Below are 15,501 nucleotides of genomic sequence, written 5' to 3' on the forward strand. Positions count from 1 at the left end.
CTTTACCAGCAGAGTACCAGCAGAAGAATCTCAGGCTTTGAAGACACTATAGAAGAAATGAATACATCAGTCACAGAAAATGTTAAGTCTAAGAAACTCAAGATATAAAATGTAAATGAAATCTGGGACACTGTGAAAAGACCAAAGCTAGGAACAGAGGAAGGAGAAGAATCCTAGTTCAAATGACCAGAAAACATTTTCAACAAAATTATAGAAGGAAACTGTTTTATCCTAAAGGAAATGCCTATTAAAATACAAGATCTATCTAGAAAGCCAAATAGACTAGTCCTGAAAATATAAAAAGCTACAAGGCAAAAAGAGTAAGAACATATAAAGGCATACCTAGTAGAATTACACCTGACTGTTTTTGGAACCTAACTTTTCAATGGAGATTCTAAAACTCAGAAGGGCCTGAACGAATGTGCTTAAGTCTCTAAGAGACCACAGATGCCAGCCCAGATTACTAGACTCTGCAAAATTTTCAATAATAACAGATGGAAAATTTTAGTTATTCCATGATAAAGCCAAATTTAAACAATATCTATCTACAACTACAGCCCTAGAGCTAGAAGAAAAATTACAACCTAATGAGGTTAACCACACCCATAAAAACACAGGAAACAATCTCACAGCAGCAAAATCAAAAGAAGAGAAACACACACCCACCACCAACAGCACTAACTCTACCAATAACAAAATAACAGCAATCAACAGTCTTTGGTGATTGATATCTCTCAATATCAATAGTATCAATTCTCTAGTAAAAAGACAACTCTGTACTGAATGAAGAATGGGTCAAGATAAAAATAAAGAAATTAAAGACTTTATAGATTAACAGAGTGGATGAGAAAAAAGGATCTATCCTTCTTCTTCATCAAGCAAACATACCTTAGCATCAAGGATAGACATTACCTCAGTATAAAGAATTGACAAAAGATATTTTTAAAAAATGGATCTAAGAAGCAAGCTGACACCAGCTTTAATATCTAACAAAATAGACTTTAAACCAAAACTAATAGAAAGAGACAGGGAAGGACAAAATATATTTATCAAAAGAAAACCCAACCAGGATAAAATTTAAATTCTATGCCCAAGACAGAAGAACACCCACTTTTGTAAAAGAAATACTACTACAGCCTAAGTCATATATTGACTCTCAGGCACTGATAGTGGGAGACTTCTGTACCCCATTTCTACCAATGGACAAGTCATTCAGACAAAAACTAAACAGAGAAACAATAAAGCTAACATATATTATAAAACAAATGGACTTAATGGGTATTTACAGTACATTTCACCCAAACAAAAAAAGAATATACTTTCTTCTCTACACTTCATGGAACATTCTTCAAAATTGCCTATAATACTCAGAAACAAAACAAATCTCAACAAATACAAGCAAATTGAAATAAGTCTCAGTAGTCTATCAGACCACACATGGACAATATAACAACAGAAACAGAAAATTTACAAACTCATAGAAACTGAACAACACTGAACCGAATGAAAAATGGGTCAAGATAGAAAAAAAGAAATTAATGACTTAATAGAATTCAATGAAAATGAATAGACACTATATCCAAACTTATGGAATACAATGAAAGCTATGCTGGGGTGCTAAGAGGAAAGGTCATAACATGAAGTGCTTAAACAAACAAAACAAAAAATGGAGAAATCTCATACAAGCAACTTAACACATCTGAAAACTCTATAGCAAAAAGAAGTAATCACACACAAAAAGAGTAGACAGCAAGAAATAATCAAATAGAGGCTGGAATCAATAAAAAAGAAACAAAACAATACAGAGAATCAACTACATAAAGAGTTGGCTTTTTCAGAAAATCAACAAGATAGACAAATCTCATCAGCATTAAATAAAAGGTGAAGACAGATTACTCAAATTAGCAAAGTCAAAAACAAAAGGGAGACATAGCAATAGACACAAAGGAAATCCATAGAATTACAAGGACATACTTTAAAAACCTGTACTCCACCAAATTTGAAAATATAAAATAAATGGATAATTTTCTTGATAGATGCCACCTACCAAAGTTAAATCAAGATCAGATAAATAATTTACATAGACATCTAACTCCTGGTGAAATAGAAGCAGTCATTAAGAGTCTCCTAACAACAAGAAGAACAACAACAACAGCTCAAGGCCATATTCTTTTTTCCTCAGAATTCTACTATATTTTCAAAGAGTTAACACCAATACTCCTCAAATGATTCTACAAACTGGAAACAGAAAGAACATTGCCCAATTCATTTTTATGAGCCCTCTGGTTAACCAGATGCTCAAAACACATAAAGACTGAACAAAGACTTGTAGAACAAATTCCCTTATGAACAAAAATGCAAAAGTATTCTATAAAAATACTTGTAAATCTTTGAGTTTGTTTATGTAATGGATTGCATTGATGGATTTCCTTATATTGAACCATCCCTGCATCCCTGGGATAAAGTCTACTTGATCATGGTGGATTATCATTTTGATGTGTTCTTGGATTTGGTGGGCAAGAATTTTATTTAGTATTTTTGCATCAATATTCATAAGGGAAATTGGCCTGAAGTTCTCTTTCTTTGTTGGATCTCTGTGTGGTTTTGGTATCAGCATAATTGTGGCTTTGTAGAAGGAGTTGTTCCTTCTGTTTCTATTTTGTGGAATAGTTTGAAGAGTATTGCTGTTAGGTCTTCTTTGGAGGTCTGATAGAATTCTGCACTAAAACCATCTGGTCCTGTCCATTTTTGGTTGGAAGGCTTTCTATGACCCCTTCTATTTCTTTAGGGGTTATGGGACTGTATAGCTGATCTATTTGATCCTGATTTAATTTTGGTGTTTGGCATCTGTCTAAAAAATTGTCCATTTCCTCCAGATTCTCCAGTTGTGTTGAGTATAGGCTTTTGTAGTAGGATCTGATGATTTTTTGAATTTCCTCAGTTTCTATTGTTATATATCACTTTTTATTTCTAATTTGTTAATTTGGATACTGTCTCTGTGCCCTTTGGTTAGTCTGGCTAAGGGTTTATCTATCTTGTTGATTTTTTTCAAAGAACCAGCTCCTGGTTTTGTTAATTCTTTGTATGGTTCTCTTTGTTTCTACTAGATTCATTTCTGCCCTGAGTTTGAGGAGTTCCTATCTTCTTCTCTTCCTGGGTGAATTAGCTTCTTTTTGTTCCAGGGCTTTCAGTTGTGCCATTAAGCTTCTAATGTATACTCTCTCCATTTTCTTTTTGGAGGCACTCAGGGCTATGAGTTTTCCTCTTAGCACTGCTTTCATTGTGTCCCATAGATTGGGATACCATAGATTTGGGTATGTTGTGCCTTCATTTTCATTAATTTCTAAAAAGTCTTTGATTTCTTTATTTCTTCCTTGACCAAGGTATCATTGAGTAGAGTAATGTTCAGTTTCCGTGTGTATGTGGGATTTCTGTTGTTTTTGTTACTATTGAAGACCACTTTTACTAAAAACACATCAAAATTATTATCCACTATGATCAAGTAGGTTTCCTCACAGAGATGCAGGGATGATTCAATAATTGAAAAATCAGTAAATGTAATCCATGATATAAATGAACTGAAAGAAATAAAATGACATGATTATCTCATCATATACAGAAAAGACCTTTTACAAAATCCAACACCCTTTCATGATAAAAGTACTGCAGAGATTGGGCATACAAGGGCCATACTTAAACATAATAAAGGTAATTTGCAGCAAACCAATGGCCAACATGAAATTAAATGAAGAAGGGTTCAAAGCAATTCCACTGTATCAGGAACAAGACAAGGCTGCCTACTTCATATCTACTCAATATTACTTAAAGATTTAGCTAAAGCAATAAGAAAACTGACAGAGATCAAGAGTATAAAAATTGGAAAGGAACACATCAAAGTATTATTTGCAGATGATATATTAGTATACATAGTGTCCCTTTAAAAATCCACCAAGAAAAATCTCACAGCTGATGAACACTTTCATCAAAGTTCCTGGGTCCAAAATTAAGTAAAAAAAAAAAAAATAGTAGCACTCCTATATGCAAATGGCAAACATACTGAAAGAGAAATCAGGGAAGTAATGCCTTTCACAATAGCCTCAAACAATATAAAATATCTTGGGATAATTGTAGCCAAGTAAGTGAAAAAATGCATGTGATAAATCTTTGAGTCTTTGAAGAAATAAATTGAAGAAGATATCAGAGAAGAAAAGATCTCTTATGCCCATGGACCCATAGGACTAATATAGTACACAAATGGTCATCCTACTAAAAGCTATCTACAGAGTCAGTGAGATCCCCATCATAATCTCAACACGATTCTTTACAGACCTCAAAAGGACAATTCACAGATTCATATAGAACAACAAAATAAAACAAGGGTAGATAAGACATTCCTGAACAAAAAACAACAACATCAATAACAACAACAACAACTGCTAGAAGTATCATTATCCCTGATTTCAAGTTGTACTATAGAGCTATAGTTTAAAAGGTTGCATGATATTGGCATAAATATAGACATATTGTACAAGGGAATCAAGGCATACATTTAAACACATATTGACCCCTGATGTTTGACAAAGAAACCAGAAATGCACACTGGAAAAAAATCTTCAACAAATGGTGCTGGTCTAACTATATGTCTGCAAGTAGAAGAATGCAAATACATCCATATTTATCACCCTGCACAAAACTCAAGTCCGATGGATCAAAGAGCACAACATAAAACCAGATATTCTGAACCTGACAGGAGAGAAAGTGGGGAATAGCCTCAAATGCATCGGTACAGGAGACAACTTTCTGAACAGAACACAGGTAACAGAGGCACCAAGATCAATAAGTTATTAATGGGATCTCATAAAACTGAAAAGCTCCTGTAAGGCAAAGGACATCGTCAATCAAAGCAGCAGTCTACAGAATGGGAAAATACATTTGCCAAGTCCATATCCATACAGGTCTAATATCCAAAATATATAAAGAACTCAAATAATTAGGTCTCAAACCCCTAAACCTTTCAACGAAAAATGGGGTAGAGAATTCTCAATAGAGGACTCTCAAATGGCTGAGAAACATTTAAAGAAATGTTAGCCATCTGGGAAGTTTAAATCAAAATTATTTTGAATTCCATCTTATGCCTGTCAGATGACTATGATCAATGTACTCGCTAGTTTTGTGTGTCAACTTGACACAGCTGGAGTTATCACAGAGAAAGGAGCTTCAGGTGAAGGAAATGCCTCCATGAGATCCACCTGTAAGGCATTTTCTCAATTAGTGATCAAGGGGGAGGGCCCCTTGTGGGTGGTACCATCTCTGGGCTGGTAGTCTTGGGTTCTATAAGAAAACAGGCTGAATAAGCCAGTAGAAGCAAACCAGTAAGAAACATCCTTCCATGACCTCTGCATCAGCTCCTGCTTCCTGACCTGCTTGAGTTCCAATCCTTACCTCCTTTGGTGATGAACAGCTGTGTGGAAGTATAAGCTGAATAAACCTTTTCCTCCCAAACTTGCTTCTTGGTCATGATGTTTGTGCAGGAATAGAAACCCTGACTAAGACAATCAATAACACAAGTGAAGGTCATGCTTTGGAAGATGTGGAGGAAGGGGAACACCCTTCCATTGCTTGCATACTTATATTGACACTGTGGAAATCATACTTCTGTTGAGTGCATACTTGTATAAACACTGTGGAAATCAATATGTTGACTTCTCAAAAAACTGGGAATCAATCTACCTCAAGGTTCAATATACCACTCTTGGGTGTATACTAAGGATGCTTCATTCTATCACAAAAATGCTTGCTCAACCATATTTATTCTTTATTCATAATAGTTAGGAACTAAAAATATTTACACAATGGAGTATTATTCAGCTGTTAAAATATAACATTATGAAATTTGCAGGCAAATGGATACAACTAAAATTTCCTTAGGGGTGATGCATGGACTTCCCTGAGACAGAAAAATAGAATAGGTTTTGTGGTAGAGTGTGGCTGTTGGGGACAGGAGCAAGAGGGTTCCGGTGAAGGGCATAGCATGGAGGTACAGAATAGAGAGAAAGACAGAATTTGGGGTATATGGTTGCTGGTACAATGGAAACTTCCTAGGACCTATGAAGGTGATCCTAATGAGGAATCCTAGTAATGGGGGAAATGTAGTATTGACTCACCATCTCTTATAGCAAGGCAAGTCTTCCAGTGACAGGTCTGGGTTGCATTTTGAAGACTTGTTGGCCAAGAGGATACCATGGAAATCCTCAAACAAACCAGGCTGGTAATAAAATACAGGTTTCCTCTCTACAAACTGGCATTGGGGCCCCATGGGCAAAGACAACATCCATACACCTCATTTAACATGGGGTAATCAAGCTGATGACTATCTAGACCCTTCAGCCCTGTCTAGTCTATTTAGTGCAGGAATGTACCCTGTAAGCAAAAGAAAGAGAAATGTGCAAATCAACACAGCCATAATACCTTTGACCTACAATCTATCCTGCCTGAAGAAATATGCTAAGGCAAAGGTGGCACAGAATTTGTGGGAGTGACCAACCAATGTCTGGTTTGACTTATGGACTACTCCAGAAGAAGGAACCCATACCCATCATTACCTGGGTAACCAAGAACCAGAGACTAGATAGCACAAGAGACCTAAGAAAAACCAAAAATACTACTGGTCAAAGAAAAAAGTATCAGTAAAATGATAATGACTCCTAATTATACTCTGCTAAACTCAAAGATCAGTGCTTTATCTAGTGATCATCTGAGAGGCTTCCTCCAGCAGATTGGAGCAGATTCAGAGACATATAACCAGACATGATGTGGAGTTTAAATGGGGGGTCCTCATCAAATCCCTCCACCTCAGAGCTCAGAAACTCCTGTAGAAGAGGGAATGGAAAGATTGTAAAAGCCAGAGAAGATGGAGGACACCAGGAGAACATGGTCCTCTGAATCAACTGAGCAAAGTGCATATAAGTTTACAGAGACTAAAGCCACAAGCCCGGGGCCTGCATAAGTCTGCCCCAGATCCTATGCATATATGTTATAGCTATTAGCTGAGTGTTTATATGGGACTTATGACTGTGAGAACAAGTGGGTCTCTGACTCTTCTGCCTGCTCTTGGGACTTCTTTCCTCATTTGGGTTGCCATGTCCATCTTTAATATGATAGTTTTTGCTTCATCTTATTATATTATATTTTGTCCTGTTTGGTTGTTATCTTTTGGAAGTCTATTCTTTTCTACTGAAAGACAGAAATGGAGTGGCCGTGGAGAACAGAGGAGTTGGGGAGGAACTGGAAGAAGTCGAAGAAGACAAACTATAGTCATGGTGATTGTATATATCTGTATAATCTGTGTATAATTGTATAAATGTATAAATGTATATTGATAAAATATATAATAAAACTATAATTGTATGAGAAAAGAATGTATTTTTAATAAAAGTGAAAAATGAAATTCATAAATGTGCTATAAAAATTCAGTTAAGAAAAAGTCTCCCTGCTTTTGTTTTTGACACAGAAGACAATATTTAGGCAAAATATCTTGGAATATATTTCAAAATGACTGAATGTAAAATTTCTAGTACATAAATGATTAATGTCTAAATAAATTCAAATGCTTGCTATATGATTCAATTAATCCACATTATATACATTATCGTATCATGTAAGCCACAAATATGCATGATTTTAAAAATTGACAATTTTTAAATAATTAATTAATTTAATAATTGAGACTTTCACAAGTGAAAAATGAAACTCACTATGAACACAGCTGAAGTGGTGGCAATGAATACACCTAGAGGTAGAGATACATTAAAACAGCAACTTCTCTTCTTCTGTACACAGAGGGACAACTATTGTAGGCAGCAATTAATTGGATATTTCCAAATGTCCAGCACAGATTTTGAATGATTCAGATATAAAGAGATGATATGTGGTTGGGATAGATAAGGGTTGTGTGTACCCTTATCTAGTAATCGCAAATTGTCCATATGCACTAAAGTGGTTGTGTGTACCCTTATCTAGTAACTGCAAATTGTCCATATGCACTAAAGTGTTGCACTGGGTGCTACTAACATGGAACTATGTGCCAAGTGAAAATAAAAATATATTTAAAATTATACTAACATGATCAGAGTTTTGCTTAATTTCTTACTATTACTACTCAATATCTGTTAGCCATCTTCACTTCTGTTAATTTTTTTTTAAATATCACTTCTAGTCTGCAAAGCTTTCAGTCTGCCCTTTTTGTGTTTAACTTCTTACAATGAAGGGTCCCTTTCGTCTTCGTAATTTTGGAAGAGTGGGTCTCCAACAGGAGTGCCTCTGAGCTAGCTCGGTTATTGTTGGTTTATTTAAGTAAGGGCTTATCTTAGATCATCCCTTGGAGAAACAACTGTTCTGGTTTAAATGGAAACTCCCCCATACCAACTCATGTATCTGAACACTTTACCCCCCCCCCCCAAATAGGTGCTGCTGTCTAGGAAGATTATAGAACTGCTAGGGGTGGAACTTCATGGAGGAAGTGTGTCACCCAGGGTGGGTCTTGAGTGTTTAGAGCATAGTACTACTTCCTGTTCACTCTGCTTCCTGAACAAACACAGATGAGATAGGCTAGTCTCCTGTCCTGCCACCATGTCTTCCTGTAACTTGAAAAAGTGAACGAGGGAAGCAAGATGGAGCACAAAGAGATCTTGTTCTGTATTAAAGGTGCTACAGAGCCTTACTATCGTGTCCCCCAGGAGCGCAGCCGATGCTCTGTAGTTTCTGTAAGCAAGGCAAGTATCCAAGCCACTGTGTTTTGCCTGTTACCATCCACTTTCTAACTGTGGGGTGTTTTCATGGGGGAAGCATTGACTTTGAAAGGCAGTTTTCTGTAGAGAAAGAGAATTCTTGGAAAACACCTGAACTGTGAGCCACACGCTATGCTAACATGAAGGATTGGTCTGAATTTTAGGCCTCCCTTCATGTTCTTATTTCAACATTGTGGACATCATGAAATGAGAATACTATATTGTGATAATAAACAGGGCATTGTCTTAGAATTTTACTGAAAATTATTCATATAGGACCCATTTCAGACCCATGTCTGTTCTGAGTACTGTGGATAGAGCAATCAGGGGGGCTTATCATACACACTCTATGTCTCCTTTCTTGGTAAAGGCTGCATTGCCCTTACAGTGTGGAGAGCATTGCCAACCAGGCACCTTCCTACAGTGCCAAGGATAACAGAAATTCTAAACAGGTCTTCTGCCCCCCCCCCTTTTTTTTAAAAATCAGAATAATTGATTATGTTCTTTGACAGTTTTATACATGTATACAAAATATTCTGAATATTCTCTCCCCTTCTTATATCGGCTTCCCATTCCCATCAACTCCTCCTCCATACCTGTTCTTTTCCCAAATTCATGAGTTTGGTTTTGTTCTGTGACCCATATTTAACCAAGACCATCTATGTGGGACCTATCTATTGGTGCTCAGTGAGGTCACCAGTGGGAACACAACTGAACGCAATGACTCTCCATCTCTCTTAATCTCTCAGTAGCAAATGCTTCGGCATTGAGGGCTGACGTTCTTTGAGTTCTTCCTCTACCTATGCCTGACTATTGGAGAAACCGGTCTTACACAAACTCAATGCATTCTCCCTTTTTACCTTTCATTCCTTCAACATGCCTACACACTCATCCTGTTCATCTTTTTAAATGCTTCTTTGTGTTAAAGCAGTATCACATCATGCAGATTCTGGGAAAACAAACAAACACACAACAACAAAACCAGACCTTTGTTAATTCCCAAGTGGAGAAGAGAAGCCAAGCTCCATAGCCTGGACTTGAAAGTTCTCTGCATTCCAAACTTGCCTCTTCGTAGCTGTTTCTCATCCAGCTACTGTCCTCAAACAGCTTACACACATCCCCTCACACACACACACACACAGAGAGAGAGAGAGAGAGAGAGAGAGAGAGGAGAGAGAGAGAGAGAGAGAAAAACAGAGAGACAGAGAGACAGAGAGACAGAGAGACAGAGAGACAGAGAGACAGAGGGGGAGAGAGAAAGAGAGAGAGAGACAGAGAGACAGAGACATAGAGACAGAGAGGGGGGAGAGAGAAAGAGAGAGAGACAGAGAGGCAGAGACAGAGAGAGAGGGAGAGAAAGAGAGAGAGAGAAAGAGAGAGAGACAGAGAGAGAGACAGAGAGAGAGAGAGACAGAGAGAGAGAGAGAGACAGACAGAGAGAGAGAGAGAGAGAGAGAGAGAGAGAGAGAGAGAGAGAGAGCATCTGCCTTGAACTTCAGCACTCCCAAGTGATGGCGTCTCCTACTTCCTCTGCCTGGAATAACTCACTCAAGCAGTTTCCTCCAAGATTTCTTCTGTAACATCAGGCCAAGTTCAGATTTCATACTTGAGATGATCCAGCCCACTTCCTCCCTAGGCCTCTTCCCCTTTCCCCCTGCATGTCCTTCGTCTCTCGGGCAGAGTTAATTATTACCTGGGTGTAACTTTAGGTTGGTTTGTTTGTTTCATTTTGTGACACACAAGGATGCTCTTTCCAGAGATGAATGTCAAGGAGAATGTCAAGTTTCTTGAGAAGAAAGCCCATGATTTTCCATTATATTTAAAATGGCCTAGAGGTGTTTGTCTTTAGTGACTCCTGAAAGGTCACAATAAATGTTTTTTAATTAACCAAATTCTTAAGTGCTGTGTTTTCAAGCACACTGGGAAGTGCTCACAAAAGTATAACACTTCAAATAATTTATGTGAGTAGGAAAAAAAGATATCTAGTTATATTTGAGTTGATCACCGTAGAAACCACAAAAAACGAGTTTACCTCTTGGTCACCTTTCCATTGCTCAAGGCATCTTCTTCCAATTGAGTAATTTACATAGACTGTTTAAAAACATTGTCCAAATACAGTCCTGGCTTGCTTCGCTAGCAGAAATGAATGCGTGTGTGCTCCAGCTCCCCTTGTAAATAATTGCATTTGTCTCTGAAGTTCAGGAAGTTCAAGGTTGCTCTTCACATTGTGAAACTGACGGCTTCTGTTTCATATGCAGCAGGCTGGGATATAAGGCAGAAGAAAGGCAGTGCGGTTTGGGATTTGGTGAGCAGAGAGGATAATAGGAAAGATTGATATGGCTTCATAGAAGAGTTATTTTTAAGTACAGAGAATACCTATCCCCCTGCTGAAAGGGCCTTTAGAAAATATTACCAAGACAGAAAAGCTGTGGGGGCCATTCCCACCACCTGGGATAGCTATTCTGGTCTGCAGGCTGCTGCTGCCACCTGCTGCAAGCAGACAGCCATGGAGGGGCTGCCACTTGGGTCTTGCCTCTTCAGAATACCAGATGCATTCAACTCGTATGCCACTCATATTCTTAGAGAATTGTCTTCTCTAAGAGTCAAGATGGATCCCAAGGAAAAACTGGTTAAATCTAATGGGTTCAGGCCACAGAGATTCCTGAGTATTAGAATCATGAACCATGAGTCAAATAAATTGCTAGCTAAGACAGATTGGGTCAGCAGCCACCTATACGTGCCTGTAATAAACCACCTGAGCAAGAGGCAGGGATTCTGTTAAAAGGGAACCGCTAGCTATGAAAATCACACTCTCTTGTTTTAGTGAGCCATTCTCTTGCTCTCTCTCTCTTTTTTTTTAATTTCCTCATTTTAATGCAATAAGAGTCTAAGTACTCCAAGTAAGAATTCAGTAAATTTGGGTTTTTATTGGTTTTTTATGACAGATGTAGTAAGAGATGACTAGTTCCTCTCTAAGTATATAATCAGTCTTCATTTCACAGGGACACCAAGTCTCAGATCAGAATCTTTCTAACACATGCCCTGGCAGGCTTTATTAAGTCAGAGCACTGACTTACCAGAATTCCAAGCTGGGAGGAAGAAAGGTACCCTGAGCAGTTACATCACTTCCTGTCTGCCCTTCAAGGATCTGAACTGCTGACCCTCCCTAGAAAAATTATCAGGACCACCTGACTTACCATACCCACTGATACCCTGTAGAGCTAGTTCTGTATGGTTTTTGGCTTAGCCAGATAAAGCGCTTAGATCTTCACCTAAAAAGGCCCCTTGACCTGACAAGGACAAGGGGTAGGAAAGAACCCGTCATATCTCCCTTCCACAGAAATGTGAATCTACCTACAGGAAACTAGACAATGGATTCAGTTGGATAGCTGATGTTACTCCCTCTTATTCTTCAGGTTTTATTAAAATCAAATATGTTAACCATTGTTCTTTCACCCTGGGGCTATTCAGGAAAGAAAATATATCTTATGATTGGACTGAAAAGCTATTACGAGAGAGGCAGCAAGCTCGTGTTTGCTAAATGACTTTGTGTACTTGAAAGGAAATGCATAAAAAGCACACAGGGACTGCTCTGCACGATTTCCTTTGTTTCGATTTTAGAAGCAGCTTGACTGACAAAGAGACTGAAGGAGAGAATCTTGGGATAGGGAAACGTCTTCTAAAGGTGAGACAGGCGCAAGGTTTCAGAGAACAGTTTTCACATTGTTCTTGTGAAGGTTATACTTAGCCCTGAACCACACTACTTTCCTGTCTGCATTTCATTTCCTGGGGACTTGCCAAGCGATCAACAGCCCCAGCCTTGTGGTAGAGTTGAGGTTTTTGAGCACGAATAGGGTGGCTAGAGTTTGCTTAGCTAGAGACAGCAATTGCCTCCTGTGATCATTACAGCAATGCTGGCGTGAGCTCTTCAGGAGACAATGGGGAGAAAATGGACATACTGTGTTGTTTACGCCATCATCCAGATACAGTTTTTCAGGGGTAAGACTTCTGCTCACTCTGGTCTTTTCAGATGGCTGCTTTAGGACCCTTTGCTCCTTTTGAAATGCTTCAAGACTGCTGCAGGAGTTGATCACTAAAGGACACGCTGTTGCTAAGGTTGTCAGTTAGCTAGTTAAGTGGCAGCTACGGGAAAGATGCTAGAGTCGATACAGGATTCCTAACGAGCCCTAAACCTAAGAAGGGAACAAAGGTTAGTACCATTGCTCTGGCCTCTCTTTACCATTTCTCCTCTTCAAAGCATCTCCATTGAGTTATGGGGAAATTGTGTGTATTAGAGAGAAAAATGTTCCTGGATCGCAAAGACAACTGCAGAAAATTAAGACACCCTACAATCATGTCCATGGACAGAAAACTTTGTTCAGCTTTTAATCCTCTCTTAAGCATCTCATTTCAAATTAACAAGGGTCTCTCCTCCCTAATACTAACGCCATTAGTGGTTGGATTTATGTTAAGGCTAACTCTTTCACATACAAGGAGTACCTTACAAAGCCAAGTGGAGTCCTTTATGACCATGGAAAACAGAACCTAAAAGGCCCATTTCAAAATGGAAGGAGAAAAACTTAGTTCTGAACAACACAATACATTAGTACTGTGTACTGATTAGTGCTGAAAGCCTGGGTTTCTAAAGAATGAGCTATGTATGGCTGTGAAGATCGTAAGAGTTTCTGAATCAAAGACGCATTGGAACTGGTGATCTAGATAGGCTCAGGGGCATGTTATTGAAGGATCACTCCTGAGAGTTACCTTCACATGTGTAACCTCTGTCTACACAAACTTTGTGCCTCCACAAATGTATAACAAGTTCTATCCATCAAGTGCCTTTGTTTCTTCTTAGCCACTTGTCGTCTTTTTATTCATTCCCTTTGTGAGCTCTGGGGAACTTGCCACAATAATGCACTATTTCTGTAATGGTAAATTCTAAAAGGGTATCAGAAACATTTCTGAAGACATATCAAAGGCTCAGTGCTGAACAAATTTTGAGTGGTCTGTACCATGCAGTCAGGTTGCTGATGGGAGAATCTTTTATATCTAGTGTTTCATGAGATGGTTAGAGATGTTACCCTAGGGAACATCTACCTGAGGCACCTGCTCTTTTCTCCTTGGGAGATGTAACTACATGGAGATGACAGTTCCTTCATCCTCAGAGAGAATGTCAAGTTTTTTATTCTACTCAGCTGGACTGAATGTAAGAAGCAGTTTGGCGGCGTCATGACGTTAATGTGAAAGGAAAACTGCAGATGTGACTAATTGTGAAGAGAATTCATCTTCTCTTAAGGGAATGCATCTCTAAATGCTCTATTTCATTTCGCGCTGCTTTTCTTTCCTTTTTTTGATACGAGAGCATAACAATATTATCTTAGGAAGCATGAAGATTAAAAAGATAGCACATGTAAAAGCCTCTGGTAAACACATAGTATTTTAAAACAAAAGCCACTTTATTATAAAGAACTTGCAAATAAATAAAGTTTGAAAAGAAAACTATTGTACTTAGACTAGTTATTATAGATGTTGATGCAGAAAGGCTAACAATATTCATGGGTATTAACAACTTCATGCTAAGCTTGCTGGGGCACTTCTGTCTTTAAACAGACTTAAGTTATGGAACTGAAGAGGGAGTCCAGCAATTAAGAGCACTTGCTACTCTTATAGAGTTTGGTTCCTAGTACCCACATCTGGCAATTCATACCTAGTTGTTATTCCAGTTCCTGGAGGATCTGTGGGCATTTGCATTCATATTCACATGCAGACAGATACTCCATATAGGTAAAAACATAATATAATTCAGTCTTCAAAGACACTTAATTTTATCCATAGTCCAAGACCTTCAGTTACTTTTTCGAAGGACCAATACACAGAAATATGCATGTGTCAATAGTTGCCTCTGTTTATCTTACAACACACACACACAGGGAAGGAGAGAGAAAGAGAGAGAGAGAGAGGGGGGGGAGAGAGAGGGAGAGGGAGAGGGAAAGAGAGAGAGAGAGAAAGAGAGAGAGAGAGAGAGAGAGAGAGAGAGAGAGAGAGAGAGAGAGAGAGAGAGAGAGAGAGAGAGAACACAACCTGGAGGGGCACTCCAGGGGAATAGTGCAAACTGATTATTCACATCTTTCCTATCTTTCCTTTCTAGGAGTATGGGAAGAGTTATTCAATGCTGGGGATAACGTGTATGCTTTACCTGGTTCTGACGTCAACTTGACCTGCCAAACAAAGGAGAAAGACTTCTTGGTACAGATGCAATGGTCCAGGGTCACAGATAAGACTGACATGATTGCTCTTTATCATCCCCAATATGGCTTCCACTGTAGGCAGGGTCATGCCTGTGACTCACAAGTGGCTGTCATAGAAACTCCGAAGGGTGTAACAAATTGGACTCTGTACTTAAGGAATATCTCTTCCACCCTCAGTGGAAAGTATGAGTGCAGCTTTACTCTGTATCCAGAAGGCATCAAGACTATAGTCTACAACCTCATTGTGGAACCCTGTGAGTATAACCTTCCCAGGGAAGGGCTTCTCTGCTTTCATGTACTTATCATTCATTAGGAAATACACAAAGACAGCAACCATGTTCTACATTTGGTGTTGAACACACACAAACTTAGCAGAAAGAAGCACTGTCTGATAAGGGAAGTAGATCAGCCAATGCTACAGATAAATGTAAAGTCGTAACGGTGGTGAGTGTTAATAGCAAGAACAA

General features: G+C 38.5%; 1 protein-coding gene across 5 annotated transcripts in view; it reads left to right on the plus strand.

Moving 5' to 3' along the window:
- The first annotated feature begins 12,581 nt into the window (after positions 1–12,581).
- Cd96 (CD96 molecule) overlaps positions 12,582–15,501 on the plus strand; it is an 89,917-nt gene continuing 86,997 nt past the window's right edge. For 3 of the 5 annotated variants that reach the window (XM_052158538.1, XM_052158540.1, XM_052158539.1), the window contains exons 1-2: positions 12,583–12,785; positions 14,935–15,288. In XM_052158538.1, coding sequence (XP_052014498.1) covers positions 12,725–12,785; positions 14,935–15,288 — 415 coding nt within the window. In that variant the 5' untranslated portion in view covers positions 12,583–12,724. Of the gene's footprint in view, positions 12,786–14,934; positions 15,289–15,501 lie in introns of all 5 variants that reach the window. The other 2 variants (XM_052158535.1, XM_052158537.1) reach the window with 1 other exon arrangement.

The sequence above is a fragment of the Apodemus sylvaticus genome, chromosome 15 (assembly GCF_947179515.1).
Source record: "Apodemus sylvaticus chromosome 15, mApoSyl1.1, whole genome shotgun sequence".
In the NCBI taxonomy this organism is placed as follows: domain Eukaryota; kingdom Metazoa; phylum Chordata; class Mammalia; order Rodentia; family Muridae; genus Apodemus; species Apodemus sylvaticus.